The sequence below is a fragment of the Alosa sapidissima genome, chromosome 14 (assembly GCF_018492685.1).
Source record: "Alosa sapidissima isolate fAloSap1 chromosome 14, fAloSap1.pri, whole genome shotgun sequence".
NCBI lineage: Eukaryota > Metazoa > Chordata > Actinopteri > Clupeiformes > Clupeidae > Alosa > Alosa sapidissima.
The window spans coordinates 18,939,382-18,957,876 of record NC_055970.1 but is presented as its reverse complement, the minus strand read 5'-3'; the positions used below and the strand labels follow the sequence as shown (position 1 = coordinate 18,957,876).

General features: G+C 44.4%; 1 protein-coding gene across 5 annotated transcripts in view; it reads left to right on the top strand.

The window, feature by feature from the left end:
• Positions 1–18,495, top strand: part of fam13b (family with sequence similarity 13 member B) — a 56,865-nt gene that overhangs the window by 20,664 nt on the left and 17,706 nt on the right. For all 5 annotated transcript variants that reach the window (XR_006022518.1, XM_042062420.1, XM_042062419.1 and 2 more), the window contains exon 7: positions 4,735–4,856. Coding sequence is in view for 4 of the 5 variants with exons in the window: in XM_042062420.1 (XP_041918354.1) it covers positions 4,735–4,856 (122 nt within the window). In the remaining variant the exon portion in view is untranslated. The remainder of the gene's footprint in view (positions 1–4,734; positions 4,857–18,495) is intronic.

Here is an 18,495-nt window from a genome sequence, read left to right as displayed (position 1 = left end):
AAGGCTCCCGAATACATGAAAGGCCAGAGCATTTTTTATTCATTCATTTATTTATTTATTTATTTATTTATTTTTAAGTCATGGTTTCCAGAGATCCTTTTTGCGTGATGTAACGGCTGGAAATAGGGAGACAATCCTCCCGTACTCGCGCTCTCTGGTGCCACGACTCTGTGCCCTGTCTGCTGCAGCTGGCTGCTGAGGACAACACACACTGCCTCGGGGGGTAGATAATGGCATGGTACAACGAGCCATGAGGGTTGAGAGGGGGGGGGTGATTCTACTCAGTGCCCCTCCAGCAGAGCGCCAGAGGGCGCAGGGCCGTGCCCTTTTAGTCAGGCCGTTCCTTTGTGCCCACTCGTCCATCACGGGCACACCGAGACCCTGCCAAAGCAGAGCATGCACGCACGCGCGCACACACACACACACACACACACACACTGAGTGAGAGAGGAGAGCTCTCATGGAACTTTCCAGAACAAAGCTCACTCAGACCTCTCAGTTGCTAAGCTGAAGGAAGGTGGTTTCTGGTGTGTGTATGTGCGTGCGTGCATATGGGCTGATTTCTAGTGATGCCAGTGCTTATCTAAGGAGCCCAGGACCTAATTAGGTGAAGTGTGAAGGTTGGCTAAGGTTACAGCATCACCAGGTTACATAATGCCAGTACAAACAATGCAGCCCCATAGGAGTAGGGCGTATACCTACACACTCATACACACACGGCACTGCTTCTGTTTGCTATGCAGCCACTGTGGCTACAGATGTTTCCTCTCTTCATGTTCCAGCCTTGCTCTCTCTCTCGCTCTCTCTGAGTGAGAGGAGAGGTTGTAGGGAGAGTTGTTGGGAGGACACGTTCCTTTTGAAGGCTTTAGCGTCGGAGCAGAGTGAGTGACCGCTGATAAAACTTCCCCTCACAGTGCAGGGATGGGCATTGCATCAAGAAGGAAATGGGCACTATTTTTAGCATTTTTTCCATCCATCCAGCTATTCATTTATCTATCCATCCATACATCCATTCATTCACCCATTCATCTATCCATGTCTTTGAGGGCCAGGGTAAACTCGCGCGCGCGCACACACACACACAAACACACTCCCTCTCATTTATTCTCCCTCTCAAGCATACACTCTTAGAAACCCCCACACACACACACACTATGAGTCATGTTTTTGAAATGAGGAGAGAGAGGACGGCTGTTAGCCAATCACTGGGCAAGAGGGTCTGGTTGCTATGGCAATGTGGCTCTGTCACTGCAGTGGAATCAAAGGGACATTCACACTAACTCAGTTGGAGGTGCGTGTGTGTGCGCTTGTGCATGGTTTACTAAAATATGTGAAGGTAGCACATTTGGGAAAGTGTCAGCGGTTTGAACAGCAGATTCCTACATCCTCCATCCTTCATGTCGTCTTTCTTTTTGTTTCTCTCCTCTCATACGCTTTCTCATTTTCTCTCCTCCCTCCCTCCGTGTTTTTTTGTCCATGAGGGATCTGACCTGAAGCTCGTTGGAGCGGCTGGCATGCCACAGGCTTATTTTTAGCAATTCTCTGTTGAGATGTTATCACATCACATTCTTAACTAGACTCTCTCTCTCACACACACACACACCCGCACACACCAGCCATGCAGGCGGCTCATTAGCTGATTAGCCATCTCTGGGGTGGGTGTGTGTGTGTGTATTGTTACAGAGCTGATCTTGTTTGTTTCATGGTGCAGTTGGTTTGCTGGTGTGTAGATATGAGCATAGGAGTCAAATAAATCCGTCTTATAAACAGCAGCTCTGACCTTGTCTATAAATATGTTGTGTAACAGAATGTGTGGTGTGAGTTATGCAATGGCAGTACAAAGAGGCAAGTTACATATCTGTTTTATTTAGCTTCATGGCCTTGCTACACACTGCATTACTGTCCCATTAAATGCTGAGTGTGTGTGTGTGTGTGTGTGTGTGTGTGTGTGTGTGCGTGCTACATCAGTCTGTGTGTGTGTGCCTGTGGGAGTGGTATTGCGTAATGTGTGTTAGACTATACTGTGCTAGTCTATAGGTTCAAGTGTGGGGGTACTGGAACGTCATTACAGTGAGGAATTTAGTTCACATATATCAGTTTCAGGCATTACTCTTTCTCTCTATCTATCTATCTATCTATCTATCTATCTATCTATCTATCTATCTATCTATCTATCTATCTATCTCTCTCTCTCTCTCTCTCTCTCTCTCTCTCTCTCTCTCTCTCTCTCTCTCTCTCTCTCTCTCTCTCTCTCTCTCTCTCTCTCTCTATCTATCTATCTATCTATCTATCTATCTATCTATCTATCTATCTATCTATCTATCTATCTATCTATCTATCTATCTATCTCTATCTCTCTCACTCACACACACACTGACACACACACACAAACAATTTTCCCCTCATACACACACACACACACACTTCAAAATGCTTTATTGGCATGACAAGGTCACTCGTATTGCCAAAACAGTTATTATACGATAAATCCGGACATACACACATACGTATTAGATTTTCATAAGAATAAAATACAATCTCTCTCTCTCTCTCTCTCTCTCCTCCCCCTCTCTATCTCTCTATGTCTCTATTTCTTTCCCCCTCTCCCTCTCTCCCTCCCTCTTGCCTATACCCATTTGCCACTCACATTGAAAGTATTGTACAGTAGTTGTTGATATTATGTTGCAACTTGAACTTAATTGCGGGAGTATGTCAGACCGTAAATCTATCCCCTGGTGACCTAGTAGCGTTTGATGGCAATCTTGTGCAGGGTATATCAGAGAAGCTTCTGCCCTATTAATATCCTGCTATTTCTCTCAGCCATGTTTAGGATGGTTAACAGTTTTACATAGACCTCATCAGCAAGTGGTTATCATTCTAAAACCAACTGGCTTCTATTAGTGAGCTGATTTTTATAAACGAAACTGCTTCAGGGTATAAAATAATATTCCCTGGGGCCCATTGCACAAAACTAGGATAAGGGATTAAGCCGGGATATCTTGGTGATCCTGGCTCAATTTATCCGTGATCCAGATGCACAAAAGCAGGATAGGGGGCGGTAGGATATGTTATGGTATAAGTTACCATGGAGATTTATTCTGTGGAGCTAGCCTGCTCCAGACCAGGTTAAGTTCCAGGATCTATTTAATCTCATCCCTTATCTCAGTCAGCAGTCACCACAAACGGAAACCAATAGTTATTCCACTGCCCACTATGCATTGTTATCACATATAACTAGACCCACTGTCATTATTTAAACGTTTGTGATCATTAATTTCAATCATTTTGGATAAATGATGATTTTTAGATGATGTTGCAATTATTAGATAATTTACACTTTCCCATGCTAGCAGCTTAGCTAAGACCTTAACATCAGCATTGAGGAGACTCAGGAGCCTATCAGAGCCACACAGCTCAGGGTCTTTCCCTTCCTTTAACAGGAGAGAAATTGAAGCCTGTCTTAGAGTGGGGGAGAGTGAACCTTGCTCTAGTGATTCCTCAAACACAGAGAGAAGTAACAGGGCTAATTGAATGTGAAATTTCTTATAGAATTCAGGAGGGAAACCATCTGGACCAGGGGCTTTGCCTGATTGCAAAGACATGATAGAACACACAACCTCATTCAAATGTATAGGGCCATCAAGTTGATCAGCTAGAGTGGAATCTATATTGGGGATATCCAAGTTATTAAGAAAAATGGATCATGTTATCGGAGTTGGGTGGGAACTCAGAGTAAAGAGAAGAATAGTAAGACTTAAAAGCGGTGTTTATCTCAACAGGGTCGATCGTTAATGTACCAGACAGATTTTTTATCTGTGGAATAGTGCGTCCTGTTGCATAGCGCTTCAGCTGATGTGCTAGAAGGCGACTGGCTTTATCGCCATGTTCATAGTCAAAAACAGCTTTTAAACCACCCTCCCCTCCCACAGCCGGCTTAGTCCCTGCACCCCGACAAACAATCACAACAAACAATTTAAACAATTTCATTTACAGTTCAACGAGGACAAATAATAATCAGTCTCTTACAATCTCAGTCCATGTGCGGCATCCGCCTGCTTCTGAAATAAAGAAAAAAGAAAGTCTTTGCCTCACCGGAGCCTTGTTTGAGAAGTTTACGATATTCAGGAAAATGCCCTGTCCGACGCGTTTAATCCATAAAGTGAAAAAGACGATCGCGGTTTTGATTGCGCTCCAAAAACAGTCCATGTTGTCCACCAAAAAATAGTAATCCCAAAAAATATGATACTCCCACCTGTCTCCTCTACCTGCGGCGCTCTTTCATTCAAAAACTTGTCAGTCTCTCTTCATTGGTCCGTCTATCAGACCAACCCCCCTCCCAGCCTACAACTTGTGTGTTTCATAAAGGGGCAGCATAACATATTTAAATACAAAGCAACATTGAAAACAAAGTCAATAACAATTCATTGCTCATGGTTTCAGCTTCTAGTTCATTTTAAAAGTGACAAATCTTTAGTTTGTGGATTTGTTACATATTGATTAAGAATAAGAAATTGTTTAATAAAGACCTAATAATGTGAAATGATGCTTAATAAAGACCTTGTAGAGCATGAATACATACATGTATTATGGGCTTTACACACATAGACGCAAATTCTCTCGCTCCCTCTTTCTAACTCACTCACTGGCAACTGTCTCAGCCTCTGAGCTGTGTATTTCTCTAATTTCGGAAGATGTGTAGGTGTGTATGTGTGACCTCTTTTCTCTCTGCTGTAGATCACAGAGCTTCTTGAGGACGACCGTGTGGAGGGGTGTGAGGATCTCCCTCAAGACGGAGAAGATGCCCCCCCAACACACCCTCCTGACAGCCCCTCGGACCCTGACAGCGGCCCCTCCAGGTCAGCCCCCCCAACACACACACACACACACACCACAAAGAGCACACACAAAAGCTCACCAGACTCCATTCTTCTCTCTCTCCCTCTCCTCTCTCTCTCTGCCTCTCTCTCTTCCTTTCTCTTTTTTCTCTCTCTGTTTCTCCCTTTCTCTTTCTCTCTCTCTCTGCTTCTCTGCGTCTTTCTCTTTTACAACACTGTCACAGCTTTTCCTGGCTACCGTAGGGATTTAGTGGTTGTTGACTTAGTCTTGTTGACCTTCACACAAGTCATAAATAAATAACCCCCCCCCCCCCCCCCCACCCACACACACACACACACACACACACACACACACACACACACACACACACACACACACACACACACACACAGAAATACCATATCCCTCGGATGTGACGTATTGGCTCCATACACGGAATTCTCTTGCTCATAGCTTCACTCAGAGATGATATGGTATGTGTGTGCCCTGTATTCGCACACATAAACTTGCCTGTGTGATAAACAAGGAGATATGCAGGAAAGCACTCAAACTATCTGAAGCATAGCATCATACATACTGAAGTGTGTACACACACACAAACACACATATTTCCTTGTATGCCTAGCTCTTTTGTGTTTATATTTTGTACGTTCACGCATGTATATCTTCTTACGCACACACACACTTACATGGAAATCTGTTATCTCGCAAATGTGACTAAGCTTTATACACAGGATCCACAGACTCATAGCTTCGCTTACTCTGTGTGTGTGTGTGTGTGTGTGTGTGTGTGTGTGTGTGTGTGTGTGTGTGTGTGTGTGTGTGGGGCTGTTTAAATAGATGTGTCCTGGATCATATCAAGTGGTTTAAATTTGTTGGTGTGATGAGAGCTTGACAAAGAGGACGTGGACTCAAATAGCTCACACATACACACACACACACACACACACACACACACACACACACACACACACACAGACACATATTAACACTTATGTGTAAACAATATTAAATGCAATTAGCAGAAGGCATTGGAATGATTTGTTCAGAGATTAACCCAGACCATGAGGCGGCCATATTTATTTGCGTTTGGCTCCAGGAGAAAGGGCGGCCTTATTTATTTGTTTGGCTCCTAAGAGAAATACTCGTCTCATATTTAGGGTTTGGCACAGTGGGTGCAAGTGTCTGTGTGCAAATGTTCCTCTAGGCATGCACGTGTGTGTGTGTGTGTGTGTGTGTGTGATGGATTGGCTGTCTATGCTTGTACACGAATATACACACACACACACACACACACACACACACACACACACACACACACACACACACACACACATCCTGTGCTAGCATCAGCGCTGCACGAGCTGCGCACTATGTGCCAACATGTGCCCAGACTCCCGCCCAGCTGGGTCACCTGCCGTCTATAATCATCCACACATTGAGTCTGACTGGGGGACGGGGTGGTGGGGGTATCTGCCTATATTCTATAATCAGAGGGTGATGGGGTATCTGGGGTCATCTGAAACCCACAAACAGGATGATGGTGGGGTCAGAAGAATCTGGACTATTCAGCATGGAGAGTGGAGAGGCCAAGAGGAGCTACTACCACACACACACACACACACACACACACACACACACACACACACACACACACACACACACACACACACACACACACACACACTGTCCCTGTGATGGACTGCTGCTGACACCACATACTGTAACCCTGCTCCCCTGCTGCATGTGTCCAGCCTGGGCATCATGGCCATACTCAGCAGTTAACTGGCAGATGTAAAGCATTTCCATTTGTATCCCGCGTGCTTCAGTGCAGCCTCTCTTTGTGCTTTATTGTGTGCCCTCCCCCTGGTAGCAGCACGGCCTGGTCATCGGTCGGCCCGTGTCACTTTGGATTAAAGTGTCTGCTCAATACCGGACCAAACTACCCGTGGAAGATGATTCCACAATAATGGAAATAAACATCACAGACACACACACACACACACACACAGACAGAACCCCCCTAAAGGATCAATCAGTGGTCAGTAAGAATCGGTAATGCTGGTGGTATGGCTATGAATTTGTGCTGGCAAATAGATGGGTTGTCAGTTCTACCACTAGCCAGTAACTTAAATATATAAATATGAGTGCTAGTTTATACAGAAATTCCTTACACTGTCGTCTATCTATCTCTCTCTCTCTATCCCTTTCTATCTATCTCTCTCTCTCTATGTATCTGTGTGTGTGTCTGTGCATTCAACTCATGCTCTTGCTCAGAGCGACATACAGAGAATGACACAGAGAAACTCAGGGTGAAGTGCCGTGCTCAGGGGCACAATGGTGGCAGCCTTTGGTACCCAACCCACGACTTTCTGGCTTTACACTGGGAAGTCCAGACACCGCTAGACGCTACACGACCACCGCCCATCTGATAGCTTTCCTCTGTTCCATGTAACGGATTACAACATTTTTACAACATTTATTTTTTTATTTATTTACTGTAATTATGTTACTTGTAACTAATCACTCACTGTTTTTTAGGATGGTTCTTAGCAATAGGCAGAGGAAGTGGGGAGTGGGAAGGTGTGTGTGTGTGTGTGTGTGTGTGTGTGTGTGTGTGTGTGTGTGTGTGCTGTTGTCGTGGCTGGCCTGGTTGAGTTCTTGAGCGCTGTCTCCGTGGTGATCCAGCAGAATGGCTTGAGCCCCGGCCCAGATCAAAGCTAAATATAAGCCCTGGCCTCTATCCCTTTAATACCGCATGGAAAGTATTTTTCCAGGCCTCAGAAATAAACTGCCCCTGGGGGGGTCTGCAGGGGGGCAGTTTGGGCAGGGTGACAAGCTGAAAAGTGTTCTTGATGTGTCGCCACCTCACTAATGGGTGTTAACAGATGTTTGCATGTTCACCTGAAATTGGTCACTGAGTAACATTTCACTCCAAGAAGTAACTGCTGTTGTAGTGGACAGAGTGGCTGTTCTATTGTTATAACAGTGTGTTGTTACATTGTTGTATCGTCTGCAAGATACTCCTATCCAGGCTTGGAATTTCACCATTCTGGGGGCATGGCCACTTGGCCTTCAGTTAGGCATATTTGGTGGGGGGCACAAAGGCCACATGTCAGGGCACCAAGGCCAAAGTTAACTATACAGTAGTAGGCTATAAAAATGATCAAAGTTGTGTTTAGCCTATTCACTGCAGTAGACCTGCATCACTGTATGAAACATGACAAAAACATGAAACATGACATATTACATAGAACTGTAAATCATCTGATCATCTAATAATTACAGATGTCTAGGCTATATATAACATTTATTTTATATTTGGCCTGCTATGAAATCATGTATTGAACAATTTAAATTTAAGCACAGCTCAGCTTTAAGAAACTCAAATAGCCTAGATGCATGCTTAGCATTTTGTGATCCTTAAGGCTACTTTCACAAACACTTAGTCAGCTGTCCTCTGATTTACCAATATCTAGGCGATATTTGTAACATTTATTTTGTATTTGGCCCGTTATGAAATCATGTGGAACAATTTAAACACATTGTAAAACTTAAAGCCCAAATTTGGAGACATCCATGCATGTCGAAATGTACTGCAAATTCAAAACTGGATTACTCTGGAACGGCTAACTGTACAGGGGACTGCTTTACACCTTTGTGGTCAGTAAGGTCTGCTGTTTATTCTGATATGTGGTTTGTCATGTGTTAAAAGAAGGGTTTGTGAAGTATTCCACCGAGATTAATGGGTAGGGAGATCATGGACGCAAAACCTTCAGTAGAATGTATGATTAAATTGAATTATATTATTTACTTTTCTCGCGAACCGTTCAACACAGCAATTATCGGCTAACATCGTTTAAAAGCTGAGAAAAAGCTCTTTCATGTGATACTTGTGATGTCTGTGGGATGAATAGGCCACTTCGCGAGTAGTTCAACTGAGAAGAATGGGTGAATTTGGACGCACTTTCTTGCGCTTTCTCGCACTTTCTCCACTGCGTAAAAGACTAAATTAATTTGCGCTGTGAATGCTAAGATTATTTTGACAGGCCACAGGCTAAATAAAAATCGCTATTAGTAGGACACAAAGCAGAATATTGAAAGAAGGGGGCACCAAGGCCACCGTGGCCTGTAAACCAATTTTCAAAGGGGCTTCACAGCCAACGCCAGGGGCTACGTCGTGGCCGCTGTGAAATTCCTACCCTGCTCCTATCTGATTGGCTGGCATGTGTCGGATCATTTCACAAAGCAAATAGCACATAGTAACTTTCAAGAGGTAGTTAGTTAGCTAGTAAGTTTATTGCCCCCTGTGGGGAAATTAATAATAGTATGTGAGGTAGTTAGCTAGTTAGTTTATTGTCCCCAGGGGGAAATTAATTTTCAGAGAGCTGTTCAATAGGGCCATCACATCACATACCATGGTGTACACATCAGAGGTTTGAGTCATTGGAATGGTAATATGACTTTTCTCGGGTTGAATGGTGGCCGTCTCGCTTCCCCTAGCGCCTGTGAGCGGAAAATCCACCCTTGCAACTTTGGGCTGGCGGGCCGACGGCCTCAGTGTCAGGAAGTATAACGAGTGTAACGAATTGCTTTACTGCATCTAAATACACATACATGCCAGGCACCGGCTAGAACAAGGTAGCTAGCGATTGAGTTTCTCAGACATTCGTCATGACAGAGCCAGTGAAAAAGAAGCAAAAAACGAGAAAACAGCTAAGAAATGGCCAATACTGCATAGTTTCTCTTTAACTCCAATATCAAACTTAACTTGAAGACAAACAACATTTTAAAAAAATCAAGTTTTAAAGTCGACTTTTTGTAGAGCATTTGTAGAGCAAGCATACGTTTTCATTTCAAAGTATCTGCGTTGGTTTTGAACATTTCAACCAAAAAATCTTCCAGGAACAGATAGATTAGGTACAAATAGATTTCTCATTTCTCTCACTCCCCGTATCTGTTGCGTAATTGTAGTCCACACATAGACCTTATCCAGTCAGCGAAGCAGACACTGTGTCCCCAAACATGCCCCATCCCAGTTGAAGCATACAGAGTGTCCCTGACACATTCACACATATATATATGTACACACACACACACACATACACACACATACACACACATACACGCACATACACGTACATCCCGCTGGGATTCACAGTAAAGCTGCCCGCCTTATGGGACTGAACATATTACTCGGCAATCTAACACTCGGGGTGATGAAGCCTGCTTGTGTGTGTGTTTGTGTGTGGCGGTGCTGGTTCTGGCTCTGATCAGGATCGGATGCGGGTCAGTCTCGGCTGTGGTGAGGGATCCCTCGCTTATACAGGGTCTCCCACGGAGCTATCTGTGTCAACACCCCCAAGTGTCAACACCTCCTACATATGCTGAGGGCGCTTTGGGGCTACTGGGGGGCGGGGTGGGAGGCACCTGATACAGCTCACTCACACACGCACACCTTCCCATGCCTGACTGATAGACTGAGGGTGATCAAGAGCTGCACTGAGTAGACTGTGTGGCAATTATCATGGCTGTTGTGTCATTTTAATCGTTATTATTTCTATTTTTTCCCATGTGTGCCCCCAGTGATATTATATGGAATGGTTATGTTTAGCTGAAACTCACGCTACGTTTATGTGGTCATTGCACACACATTCCCTCACTCTGTCACACACACACACACACACACACACACACACACACACACTTCTCGCTCTCACTCATACAGATTATGTGTGATGTGATTTCATGCGAGCCAGGGGTTACTGATGTGCAAATGCATTCACTTATGTAACTCGGCGTCTCTTGTCGTGCCCTGGGTCCTTGGGGGGGGGGGGGACTCCATGCAGCCTCCCCTGCTGCTCTCTCTGCCTCTGCCCTCAGCCCTGCAGCCTCTCTGCTCCACTGCGGTGGAGACTCGCATGTGGAGGCTGCAGTGTTTTGCTCCTGTTTGCCTCCTCTGGTGTCCTTGTTTGGTGGCATGCTTCGGTCCAGGCCACAGCATTGTAACATGATCCGCACCCACCACCTGCCCCAGACATCCACGTTTGTGTGTGTGTGTGAATTCCTCTGTATCTTTCCCTTTCTCTTACACACATCAGGCTTTGGGCAGTTTCTCCTGACACACACACACCAAAGAGAAGTAGTCTAGGTATTCTCAAGGAATTACTGCAGTATTGACGCAGCACGTCATGTTAATTTTCAGGATCGCTGTGACTAGTATCTCTCTCCAATTCTCTGGATTGTATTACGATATCTGAGAATGCCAAGAATTTACTAATCCATCTAGAGAATTAGGCCCAGCATTTGTTTGTCTCTGCGGTTTCTAGGTGTTTCGAACGCTTCTGTGTCCCAGACACACAATGTAAGTTTTTTATAACTTTATTTGTAGACTTTTTCAACTTTATTTTAAACTATGAATTTTGACAAATGTAATGTTCATATACTGTCACTTTGGTTCAAGGAGGTGCAAAATACCATAACCATAATCATAACCATTACACCATACATGGACCTCTAGATGCCAAACTGTGTGTGTGTGTGTGTGTGTGTGTGTGTGTGTGTGTGTGTGTGTGTTAATATGCCATTTTGTGTGAGTGGGCATTTCTGTTTGACATTTGAGGGTATGTATGTGTCAGTGTGTTGGTACATATGTCAGTGACATTTTGTGTGTGGGTGGCAATGTGGTGTGTGTGTGTGTGTGTGTGATATTTGAGGATATATGTATGTGGATTATATTTCTGGATGTGTCTTGTGTCTGTGTGTGTGTGTGTGTGTGTGAGTGTATTGGAGGCTCCTGCGAGTCATAAACAGCCTTGTCCTTTCCATGGCTGTGAGGAGTTAACCATGACATCTGTGTGCCAGTCACAGGTTTAGGTGTGTGTGTGTGTGTGTGTCTGTCTGTCTGTGTGTATTTGTGTGATTGTAGGTTATGTAAAGCCCCTTTATGACAGGTGCGGAGCTTGCATCTCATCCTCCCCCTTGACTGTCAGCAAGCGCTGTGATTGGACAGCAGCCCCGCTGATCCCGCCCCCGGGCTGTGGTGATTGGCACAGAGCAGGCTGGGCGGGCTGATGCCAGGCAGGGCTGTGATAGAACAAGGCTGGATGTTGTTTACCGCAGCACTTTGCTGCAATTGCTGCAGAGCCTCGCACCACTCTCTCTCATACACACACTGGCACACACACGCGCACACACAGAAGAACGTCTTGGGGAGAACTCCACAGAATGCACTCGGCGAGCCCTGGTGCGGTCTTTGACCTTCTCATACAGACTTTATCCCCACAAAGCGCCCAGTCCGGATAACCAGACTCTCGGCTGAGTACGCACATACACACACACACACACTCGCGCTTGCGCATACGCACACACACACACACACATACACATACACACACGCTTGCGCTTGCGCATACGCACACATAGAGGCATACCCACTCGCTCTAGACAAGCAGGAGAGACGGCGCCTCCTAACGCGACCCACACACCGAGGACCAGAGCGGACAGGGCACCCACCGCAGCAGCTTTACAGCACAGTAGCCCACAACCCTGCACGCCACCATGGCCTGTGACATCCTTCTGCACAGGTGAGAGAGAGAGACGGAGAGAGATGGTGTGTGTGTCTGTCTGTCTGTGTGTGTGTGTGTGAGACAGAGAGAAGGAGGGGGGGGGAGATAACCCTGTCGATAGAGATGGAGAGAAATAAAGTGTGTGTGTGAGAGAGAGGGGGAATAATGCTGTGGATAGAGACAGAAGGAAGAGGGGGAATAATACAGACAGAGAGAGAGAGAGAGAGAGAGAGAGAGAGAGAGAGAGAGACCTGCTTTGGGAACTGGAGTCATTCGAGTATGAAAGTTGGTTCCATAACTGCGATGTTACCATAACAACAGGAATAGGAGAAATGTAGGCAGTTGTGAGTTCAGACCGCTCCGGACGTGTGTGTATGTGTGTGTTAGAGAGAGAGAGTTTTATACTCTGGAATTTGTTTTGTGACTGGACTGTGATATGGTAGCACTGTGTGCTAGTGTGTGTGTAATTATGTAAGTAGGCTGTATGTTATACTGTAAGTTCATGGTAACCAGATTTCCAACCTATTCCCTCCTGTGTGCTTCTTCTGGGGTCTGAGTTCCCTTCTCTTCTGCTCTCTTTCTGCCTCTGCCTCTCTCTCTCTCTCTCTCTCTCTCTCTCTCTCTCTCTCTCTCTCTCTCTCTCTCTCTCTCTCTCTCTCTCTCTCTCTCTCTCTCTCTCTTCCCTCTCTTCCCTCTCCACCTCTCAAGTCTTCTGTCTCTCTCCATATCCCTTTCTTTTTCCTTCTCTCTTCCTTTTCAATCTTTTTGTCTTTCCCTATCTCATTCACCTCTGTCTTTTTTCCCTCCCTAGTCTCCCTTTCACTATTTTTTCTCTTTCTCTCTGTCTCTCTCTCTCTCTCTCCCCCTCTCTCTCTCCCCCTCACTCACTCTCTCCTTCCCTAGTATATTCCCTTTCAATTCAATTCAAATGAGCTTTATTGGCATGACGATAAGATGGTGTTGCCAAAGCTTACCCTTTCACTCTTTTTTTTCCCTCTTTCTCAAACCTGCTGATTCACGTCTGGCTGCTGCTAGCCCTGACTCACCAGTCTGGGGTAGAGGTGGGGGGTGCAGGACATCTGTGTGTGTGCGTGTGTGTGTGTTTATTAGATGGATCGAGAGAAATGGGGTGGTGAAGATCAAGGAGAGTATGTGTGTTTGTTAGAGACAAATGGAGATTAATAGGAATTTGTGTGTGTGATTGTTGGGGAGTGTGTGTGTGTGGCGGTGGGGCGGGGGGGTGGGCAAGGAGGGGTACATTCTCCTGCTACAGCTCAGTGCATTAGATTAGGAAACTGATGAGTCAGGAGGCAGTGTTGCCAATGACCCCCTGCTCTGATCTCCTTTTTGTGTGTGTGTGTGCGCGCGCACTGAGATCAGAACAGGTCAGGGTTTAGTGGTGGACATGAGATCTCTGGGTCGTTATGCTAATTGGCTTTACCTCCTCACAGCACCTGTCTGTGTGGGTCATATCCGCCTGTCTCTCTCTCCCTCTCATATCCACCTGTCTCTCTCTCCCTATGCCCTGTCACCTGGCCATACTCTCTCTGGTATATCAACCTGTCTGTCTGTCTCTGGGGAGGCGTACATGCCCAAACTACTACCAGCAGGTACACGTGATACTGGAGGAAAGTTGGATGGAGATAGAGCATGTTTCTCAGGCACGTCTCAAGCTGATGATACATGTGGCAACTTTTTGAGCAATGTTCTGGGCAATGTTCCTCATTATTGTGGTTCTGGCATGTTCCAAATATAATAGAGGAATTGTTTGCAATATTGAACCAACTTGTATGTAAATCCAAACTAGGGATGTAACGATTACCGGTATAATGGTAAACCGCGGTAAAAATGTTGACGATAATAATTACCATTTTCATTTCAAACATCATGATTATCACTGTTGACTATCGCGATGTGGAAACCGTGTGTTTAATCCTTCCCAGCTTCATCCGAGCCTGCTTTTGACATACAGTAGGCCTGGTACAATGGAACAAAACTGGTACCCTACTGATTCTGTTGTCTAATTGATGGTTTTAACTACGATTTGGATTAGGCTACACCTGATTTTAAAAGGCGGAACTTTTTCACTGCAAAATGTGCACTGTATCATGTAGCCACTCTGCGTCTTTTTATGTTCGCGTCCACATTAAATCCATTCCACTCACGTTATCAGGAGAATACAGTAGCCTAAAGTTTTATTTTGAACGCTTACTTTGGTCTCACTCATTGCATCCAAATAACAGAAATAGCTAACTCCAAGTTATGGTAGGGTAAGTTAAGCTATAAGCACGTAGCCAATTAAACATGAACACTTTTTGAAACTATTTCAGCTTGTGTAGGCCTATCAGTGCATATTGAACACACTTTTAGAAATACCGTGATAATACCGAAAACCGTGATCATTTTGGTCACTATAACCGTGAGGTTAAATTTTCATACCATTACATCCCTAATCCAAACAGTTCTGCAACACTGCCTATGTAAGATATGCCAGTTGAAATCATATGAATCCTCTGATACAGTAAGCAAGGTGCAAATATAATAAGCAAGGTGGCTTAGTATCAAGGCCCATTGTGTAATATACTGTTCTCTACCTTTCTTTTTTTATTTTTTTATTGGTTAAGTGGTCCTTGGTCTGAAAAAGTTTGAGAAACACTGGTCTAGGAGTATAGTTAACCCTGTAGACTAGCAGTGGGTAGTTTCATGATTCAGTCTGATGATTTATGCTAGACTTCTGAGAGCGAGGCCTGCCAGTAGTGTTCTGAGTAATTGGTTGGTTGGTCTATTGATTGGATGATTGATTGATTTTCATAACATGCCCTATTGTAAATGGTCCCACACTGACCACCTACTTTGCTGTGTTTAATTCCAATTGTCCTGAACTAGTTCTTAGGGGAGATTTATTTGGGGTCAGTTGGCCTGTTTTGGTATACAAGGTTTTAATAACAGAAAAAATGTAATCATGAGTTTAAGTATTGACACATTTTATTGCATCTCATTAAGGTTTTGAAACTGTACATTCAGTTGAGTTTTATAGTTTGGCCCAGTGGTTTGCACCAAGTTGCACAATGTTTCTGTCCTTGTCATTCTAATGAATTATAATGTCATTTGAGACAAATGGGATGTTAGTTGTTTATGCTAGTTAGCTAGGTAGGTAGCTAGTTGTTCATATGGTTAATGCAACAAAATGTTTGCAAACTTCTACTGGAAGTCTACTATGTTTTGTCAGTGTTTGTAGCTAGCCTTGGATTTTAGTTTCATAGTCTTGTAACTTCAAGCCATGAACGCCTGGAGTGTTTCCTATAGGGTGAAAAAGTGTTCTATTGTGTGCTACAGTTGATGATTCTCTGGATATTGTTCGGATTTCACCTAAGGGCTCATATGATGCTCATGACACCCAAAGCTAAGCTGGAAGCTTCAGGTCAAGTCAGATCATTTTTTTTATTGCCAATGTGATGAAACATTGCCTGGAAATTGGTTTAGTGTAAGACTCAGGACAGAAGACAGAGCCTTCAGTCAGACTGTAAATAAAACGGTACACCATGCACACTTCATACAGGACATATAGACCAGGGTTCCCACAGGTCATGGAATTTTGGAATATCATTGAAATTTGAGTCTATTCCCGGCATGTGAGACCATGGAATTGTATCATTTGTGGGGCAAAGTTATGGAATATCAGGGAATTTTGTTGTAGCAGTTTAAAATTTACTTGCCAAAATACATTAATGCAAATATATGTCCACGCATAATTGGTGTATATCTGGTAATTAGCTTTACTTTGCTTATTCAATGTCCATTTAATTATCTCCCACTCTTAAAAGTCAAAGATTTCTTGAATGCTATGCTGCTACTCTGAAATCTGAATTCAGGTTTTTCATCAGGGAAAAGTCATGGAATTTTACATCTAACTTAGAGTGGTAGCCCTGACAGACGGAAGACAGTACAGAATGGAAGTGGCTAAAATGCAAGATGTCATAAAGCGCTTTCAGATATAACCTCCGAAGTATATGCGGAGGTTTGTCAAACGGAGGTCCTACCCTTCGGATGATTCAGATATGATGCTAACCTGCAGACCTTATACTGACCTTAAACGGATGTGTGTGAACGACATACACGCACATTATAGAATCTCCGTGTGGTTGTCGAGTGAGGGGTGGGGGCTTGTAAAGTTCACAAGATGCGAGATATGACGCAGAATATATGCGGCCGCTGCCTGTCACAGCTGCTTTTTGTTTACAAAATGTAGCCTATGCATTATGTAGGCTAAAGAAGAGAAATCTATTGTCCATAGGCTAATACTTGAAGTAGGCTAGTCACATAAGTGCCCACTTGAAATTGACCTACAGTATTTGTATGTGTGCTTTGAATAAACACATTTATATGTTTTCAACGTTATGTACCAGAATTACTTGGCTATAGAACCCCAAATCTGGTTTGCGTTGGAGAGAGAGCATGCACAAACTTTATGGTAGGCTACCAGCCAATTCAGTATGCTAACTCAAGACTTCAAGGCCATCATACAACGTTTTTAAGCAACAAACAAAATACTAACATTACAGTGAAGTTGTTCGTTTTTACATGGTTTATTTTTTCCAAAAGCATCCTCTCCCCATGTGTCTATTGCATTTACGTAAGGAGCTTGGAACAAAGTTGCGTTTTCTTCGTTTTCATTTTCTCTAGCCATATTTATGCTCAACAAATATTAGCGAGCTCAGCTGTGAGGTCATGAGAAGGCTATTAATGAACAGAAAACCGTGTTGGCTAACAATTTATTAAATACTCCTGTTATTATCGTCAACGACGTCGCTGTAGGCTACTGCCTTTTCAGTGCCTTCAGCTTATGATTCAGTCTTTTGAATTCGTTTGGCCTTGCCATGCTGTTGTAGGCTCCAACGTGCCGTTCCCTTCATGTGTTCTATCAAAATGTTGTATGCCCTCATGGACAGTAGCTCCGTGATGTCTGCATCTTTCCAGGTCGGAGATTTTCTGGACAGCACTATGCCACTCCATCATAACACTGGCATTTAAGTCAGATCTAACCACATGGACGCACGAAAGAAACGTCACCAACACGCCCTCTCACTATGTGTGAATTTTAACCGCATGTTCTACGCCTCGTTCAGACACAGCACATTTACATAATGTCCGGAGGAAATACTAGGGGGGGAGTAATAGAACAACCGGCTAAATTCGGACTTCCATATGACTGGTTATGTCGTTCAGATATACGGCCCCACTGTTTAACATCGGCAGAACCTCCGGTCTTACACGTATGTCTGAAAGTGCTTATAAAATCACATGCAAAAGTCTTACTGGGCTGACTGGACCACACTGGAGTGGCAGGGTCAGCATTGTACTCTTTTAGGGAAACATTGCTAATTATGCACACACATACATATAGCCTACATGCTGTCCACACACACCACACATACCTCACACACATGATCACAGGCAGAGCGTGAGTCTTGACACTTGGCATTCTGCAGCTAAATGCTTCACAGCATAGGCTCTGTGACATTTGGAAATGTTTGTGTGTGTGTATGTGTGTGTGTGTGTGTGCGCAGTGACACTCTGAGCAGGAGGTGTTAAGCCCCTCCAACACCTGTCTCCTGCACTAGGCCCCTGTCTAATCGCCCACTTAAGCTCCCAGAAGAGTGTGTGTGTGAGGATAGGGGTCGGTTATGTAAGGAGCCATTCTTGGCCTGCTTATTTTTCTTGTTTATCAGCTGACTGCTGAATCAAGACCACCAAATAGACCAACATACACACACACAGACATACCGTACACACTCTCTAAACATCCTGTCAGGCGCCCCTGTGCTGATTCACAGTGTCTGGCCTAGAATCAGTGAGGAGATCTGTGTGTGTGTGTGTGTCAGAAACAAATAACTTGTTTACTGGTGGCCTGTGTTAGCATTCAGTGTGGGAACTGGATGATGTAATGAGGTCCTATAAGTTTGGGGTCCTGAAGTGAGGCGGGCGTCCTTGCAGACTGCCCATGACCTTGGCCGATCCCCCACCCCATCAAGAGACTTGTGTAACGGCACCAGATTATGGGCCGGAAGGCCTGACCTGACTCTGAACTACA